The sequence below is a fragment of the Lycium ferocissimum genome, chromosome 4, assembly GCF_029784015.1.
Source record: "Lycium ferocissimum isolate CSIRO_LF1 chromosome 4, AGI_CSIRO_Lferr_CH_V1, whole genome shotgun sequence".
NCBI lineage: Eukaryota > Viridiplantae > Streptophyta > Magnoliopsida > Solanales > Solanaceae > Lycium > Lycium ferocissimum.
The window spans coordinates 28,229,866-28,236,441 of record NC_081345.1 but is presented as its reverse complement, the minus strand read 5'-3'; the positions used below and the strand labels follow the sequence as shown (position 1 = coordinate 28,236,441).

General features: G+C 34.1%; 1 protein-coding gene across 2 annotated transcripts; it reads right to left on the bottom strand.

The window, feature by feature from the left end:
* Positions 1-114: 114 nt before the first annotated feature.
* On the bottom strand, positions 115-5,605 carry LOC132052102 (immune-associated nucleotide-binding protein 9-like). Of its 2 annotated transcripts, XM_059443472.1 has the most exons (8): positions 5,541-5,605; positions 4,064-4,312; positions 3,530-3,801; positions 2,972-3,136; positions 2,729-2,860; positions 1,735-1,879; positions 612-694; positions 115-508 (listed from the first exon to the last, which is right to left on the bottom strand). In XM_059443472.1, exons 2-8 carry the CDS (start codon positions 4,287-4,289, stop codon positions 281-283), a joined length of 1,251 nt encoding a protein of 416 aa, XP_059299455.1. In that variant the 5' UTR covers positions 4,290-4,312; positions 5,541-5,605; the 3' UTR covers positions 115-280. The 2 variants fall into 2 exon arrangements, with proteins under 2 accessions (XP_059299455.1, XP_059299454.1); XM_059443471.1 differs by lacking the exon at positions 5,541-5,605 and having other exon boundaries at positions 4,064-4,991.
* Between the last annotated feature and the right edge of the window lie 971 nt (positions 5,606-6,576).

Genomic DNA, 6,576 nt, shown 5'->3' with positions numbered 1-6,576 from the left:
CACAATATGGAGACTTGTGCAAACTGCAAACATAACCTCCGACTTGCACGGAATGAGTACTTAAACACTTTCTGAAGGTAAATTGCGCGTACAAAAGAATTCGTGAAACAAAAGTAACCGAATCAGTGAATTATAAGGAACAACAAATGTTATAACGTGAAACAAAAGTGACAATATGCATATGATAATCTGTTGGAAAGTTTTGTAGAGTGAAAGCTCAGAGACAGGAAAATACTAACATAAAGTACTGAGATATAAAATCAAAATGACTGGTTATGAGCTACCAATTATCTTTAACAATTTTGGACACCTCGAGTAAGAATTTCCCTTCCTTGTACTTCTGCAATAGCTGAACAGCTCGTTCGTACTTCCAGCCCAAAACCTCATGGCAATTCCCGCAGTATATGTCAGCAATTGTGTGAAGACCAGTTGTGAGATGTTTTTCTTGTTTGGGTCCAATATTAATATTCCTCACATGAGCAAAAAGGAAAGCTATACCACAATTTGCCTGAAAAACAATAATTATTTTTTCTATAGTTAATGCAGACCACAGATAAAGTGCATGACAATAGCAATCTAGCAACTATAAATGGACATATGAAATTGTTCACCTGAAATTTTTTGGAGATGATATCATCGTCAAATGAGACATGACTTCGACATTTGTAGCAGCTGTATGAGCGACGTTTGACCACTACATCCATCCAATAAAATAGGAAGACAAAAGTCAACTTTACAGTAGCACAACAAGAGATAAAGCGTAATTTAAACAGTGGAAGAACCATAAATTTCTTTAACTTGGAAGGAAATGAAAACGAACCAGAGAATTCTGTACTAAATAATTACGGTATTGAGGGATAGTTTAAATTTATAAGGCTGCAACACAAACTTTGTACAGATTGGGTAAAGTACCATCAAGAAGAGGGGAAATTAAGCTACTTTGTGAAAGACCAAATTACGTCGATGAATTAGAAATATATACAAGTTTGATTTAAAATGGCAGTGAAAGAAAATAAATCCATGAATGAAAAGATTACAAATATTCAATTATCAGTGTTTGAACAATATTTGATGTTGAAGCAGACAAAAAATTTGAAAAAGGTTTGTGGAAACCTGTGTTTAGATAGTTGGGTTTTCTGAGGAAAGATATTTATGATAGTTGAAGATATGCGAGTAAAAACTGAGAATTTGAATCAATTGGAAATACTTGAACATTGAAATAATTATTGCAAATGAAGTTAAAAAGTTCCAAGGAAAAAGCTCCACAAAACACTTCAAATGTTCTTTCTCGATTGTTATGATTCAAAAGCCTTCCCACTAGCACACGAGCTCTAAAAAACTTGATAACCAGCATATGCTGCATGCCAACTTAAACTCTGAGTACCATAATCTATAATATATTGACAAAGTACTCCTATTCATTCTTAAAATTTAAGCTCCAAATAATTAGACAAACTATATATTATAAAATTGTTATGAGGATTCTTAAAGTCTCATGAAGGCAATAAGCGACAAGGAACTTAGGAAGTATGTTGAATTCAGTATTCACAAGCCATTTATAAACAACATGGTAAATAGGCACCAATAGACAATCCAATAAAGTATGATATTCTAACCAACATCTCTTCCTTACAAAGTATGAAGAGGGTAGAAAAGAATGCAAACATAACCTCAATCAAAGTTTTAGTTCTTCCAAGAATATCATGTCAAATAACTTATAAAATAGACACTGACCTGTGAGCGCCTCAGTCTCCCTTTGAGTTTTCTCTAAGCTATCTCTCAATTCACAAATTTTTCTTTCTGCTTCCACTCGAGCAGTGCGCTCCTCCTCCAATTGCTTTTCAAGACTATGCATGGTCTCCTTCAGCTTAGATTCAACCTATCAAATATGTAATGATAGGTCCATAAAATGCTCAAGGGCACTATCTAGGAATAAGATCAGGTACCTAATTCATAGATCTTGGCCAAGGAAACTAGAAATACTTCTGAGTCAAATAAATGAATTATTTTATATCATATAAGGAATTTCCCAAATTAACTTTTAGCATTTACAAGAAAAAATTCATGATTGACAAAATTTTTAATACAGATAACAAATAAATAAATTTCTTGTTTAATAAAATTCAACTAATTCCCTACGAAAGTTGTAAATAGGCTCTCTTAAGATAGTATCGAAAGTTGAAATGACATCAGCTATTAATGTAGCTGTTGAATATGATTTCAACTAATGTCTCACAGAAATGAGAACGTATTGTGCCAGAACAAAAGCAATTTACCAGTCTCACTTTTTTAGTCTGTTCCTCTCTGTGAAAAACAGAGATTGGAAGAGAATCATATCTTCCAGTGTTGTCTCACCGCTTATTAGACATAGAGTATCTAAAAAAAGGAATAAAAGAGAGGCAAATCTAGCAACATGACAGTATGAATTTAGGGAGCTTAGAAAGCCGGCACAAGCTTGGCTTTTCAAATTAAAATTCTCTGCATACTAAACTTGCTCTAGCAAAATGCAGTTGCAAGTAACACACTCAATCTTCTTAATGAATTTTTACACCTACATTGCACTCAAAACAAGTTAGTGATTATTGTTACAGGCTCAATCCAACAAAGTACTGGACATATAATACATTGTTTTGACATTTAGGATATGCTAGCTGAAGTTTGTCTAACACTGACAGTTGATGTTTTCAAATGACAATGGAAGAAAAAGTGTGTCAACAGTGGTACCTACCGTTTCAGTTATTCGCCTATGTTGCTCCTCAAAAGACCACCTCTGCAGTTGTTCCTTCAACTCAGTTACCTCTTGCTTTAAATCTCCAAGCGAAGAATTAACCTCCAACGTGTCATTATGAAGCTTCATCTTCTATAAATGAGAAGAGATAGATGACAAGATAGATTATTTTCCCCTCCCTTCAAAGAACTAATGCATAATGAGGAACCAAATCCAACCAATTAGTAAATGCCGTACACATACCTTTACTTCCTCGAACAAGTCATTCTTAAATGGTTTTCCACCATTCTTTTGTACAACCATATTCACATGGAAAAGAAGTTCCCTCAATTGTTCAGCTTTCTTCCATGGATCTTTAGTCTTATTGTCCAAAAGCACTTGTCTGTTTCCACACATCTTAAGAACTTCCTGGAATGGTAGGAAGAATTAAATTGGGAACAGCAAACTCTTGAGCATGCAAAGCTGAAAATAATAACTGACCAACGGAACCTTTTTAAATAAAAGAAATTATGAACATTCTCTACGTCCATCCCACAAACTGTATAATCTTCTCGCCCTAGACATAGTTACAGTACGAAAGAGCATTGTCGCAACAACAGACCAACAGCCAACGAAAATTCTTCTTTAGCAGAATACAACCATTTAAGATCAAGAAATCGTCCAAAATTGGAGCAAAATGAAGAAACCTCTTGAATAGATGAATGCTAAAATGTCCAGACATTCATTATTAGAATCAATCAGCTTATTCCAAAGGGTGTGGTGCAAATATATCCAACAATAAATCTCTGCACATTATTTTACCTTTAAATTCTCAGGGCAAGAACGATCTAACTGACCATTCAAAGAGTCATTGTCCTCGAGCTCATCCCCGCCAGTGAAGACCACAATCATATAATCATTAATTTTGGTCCCAAAGAACTCACTAAAGTACTGGATAGCAGCTTGCTTTTCTTTTGAAAAGCGTGTCCGTACAGACAAAACGAAAAGAATAGCATGGATGCCATCATCAGCCAAATCGATGCATTTAACAATTTCATTTCCAAGTAATTCAGATTCAGCTGTAAAATCAAATCCTGCAATTCCCACAAGGCACAAACTAAGCTATCAGTAACTTTACAGATTACCTGATGGATATAAGAAATAGAGAAGCAAGATTCACCAAATTCATGATTTCTATACTAGGTGGTATGCTCTTTTCCCATATCCAAAGACATTTTTTCAGCAAATGTAATATATTTTCAAATTACTCTACTTAACCCTTTTTAATGCAGAGACCACATACAGTGGCCTGTCAGAAATCACTACTTTGATAAAGGGGCAAATAGATGACTGTACCCGGGGTATCAATCACATCAAGAATCTGTCCATCTTCTAATCGAGTCCTCTGAATCTCACAAGTTCTTGTAACACCACCAAAGCTAGACATCGACCTGAATGCCTTTCTACCAAGGATGCTATTACCTGTGGCACTTCTACCGTCACCTGTACGTCCAACCAGAAGTAGTGTCCGAGCTCCATTTGCAACAAATTCCCAATCATCACTGAATGCACTTCCACCCATCTTATCTTATTGGATCAGATCACCTTAAGCAACGAGTCACGATCAGGTTAAATGATGAAACAGCTGGGTTAAAGATACTGCTTTTGAAGGAATACAACATCAACTGAAATTCATTAATTAAATAAAAAATCAACTATAAACAAAATCGTCTGTCTGTTATGCAAATCTATAAAATGGTAACCCCTTTTGATAAGGTATTCAAACCATTGAAGAGAAGAGGATAACAAGAAGGCCTTCAGACCAAAGCTAACGTGTCTCTGCTTTGGAAGCAGAAAAAATAGCGCCACTTACTAATAAGAAGGGATTTCACATGCATATGGCAGTACTAAAAACTTTAAATGTCGAACCCAGGCTGCTTAACTCCTGGATAGGAAAAAGGGTGGTCAGGGTGACCAGGTACAAGCAAGGTTCGCATAGACAGATAACATAATATCTACATTTTCTTGGTGGATTTCAAGTTTAAGTCACTATTAATTCTAAAAGAAAAGACAAGGTAATTAAATAAGTGCAGGTTTTCAATTACAATCATTATATTGAAGGGTTGAAATAAGGGATAATGCAACATCAGGGGCATAACTATGTCAGCTGAAGTGTGATCAATCATACACACTTAGGGGGAAAATTACTCTATAGGTCAAATATGACTTTTTATACATATAAATTCATTCTTGAACACTCTTAACGAAATTCATGGTTTCATCACTACGCAACATAAGAGAAGAAACGCTAAGGGATTAAACATGAGGACCCTGACGTTAACGCTGAAAAATTTACCCACAAAAGTGTCTGGACAACTAAATGCAATTCCAGTTGATAGTGTTGTAAAATAAGGATACCAACAAAGGAATGCACTCTTGTTTTGTTTAGGATAAAAAGAAAAAGTAACCTTGTATGGTAAGTTTTAACATCATGATCTTACCAGCAGTTAGATTCGGATGGCAATGAGACCCCTAAAAAACAAAAAAAGCAGAGAAGCACAAAACTAACATGCATGCTACAGCATCTTTTGACAACCCAACGTTATGATTAGTCATAGTAGTGTCCATGGTAAGTTATTTGATCAACAAAAGAACTAAGAAAAGGAATTTCCTGATATTACACGTTATATTTAAAAAAGAAAAATAGCAAGATGATAGTAAAAATTCCTCGACATTATACAATTAAGATAAGAAAAGATAACACAAACTGAGATCATAGTCCTGAAAGTATATTTCATATAATCATGAAATGAACTGTAGTTACGAGGCTGACCTTGAGAGCGTGTGTGTGTGTGAGAGGCTGCAGTTTGGAGTATTGAAGATTGACTTATGAGAGCAAATAATCCCTTTCTTGATAAACAAAGAGTTATTGGGCCACATGAAAACAAAAATGAAATAGGGCTGATTAATGTGTTAATATGTCCTTAAAAAATGATGCACACATAATATATGAAAAATCAGGTGGATCATCAGTTTTTGACCTGTCAATTAAAATTTGGCCATCATTTTAAGTGGAGTTAAAAATAGTTACTCCCTCCGTCCCAATTTATGTGATATAGTTTGACTGCAACAAAGTTTAAGAAAAAAAGGTAGACTTTTGGAACTTGGGTATAAAACAAGTCATAGATATTTGTATGACTTTAAATCATTTCATTAAAGGGTAAAAGAAGTACTCGCTCCGGATAAAAAAAAGTGTTCACTTAGCCATTCACACATCCCTTAAGAAAATACTAACTCCTAGACAAAAATAGATAATTTGTCTAAACTGCCCCTGATTAAATAGGTATTGAGATTTGATCATATAACACTTAATAGGGACAAATGTGAAAAAATAAGGTTAATTATTTATTGATTTGATAAGTGGATACTCTTTTTTACCCAATAAAAAAGGCTAAGTGAACACTCTTTTTGATCTGGAAGTAGTATAGTCAAACCTCTCTATAACTGTCATTCGTTATAACAGCATTTCACTATAACAACCTGATTTTCTCTGGAACCGATGTTTCATGTTATATTTTACTTCTCTACAACAGCATTCTACATATAACAGCAATGACATTCATTATAGCAGTACATTCTTTGTAAAATTACCTCTCTATAACAGTCATACTCAAATATTGTGTAATAATATTTTGGAAGAAATATATTATGTATAAAAATAAAAAGTTCTTGTTAGAGAAAATAAATAACTCAAAAAATATATTTTGGAAGAAATATATTATGTATAAAAACAAAAAGTTCTTGAGTAAGCTCTTGAGATAGCCATTGTCAAGGGAAAGCTATTGAATTCCCTTTTGCTGAAATTTTGG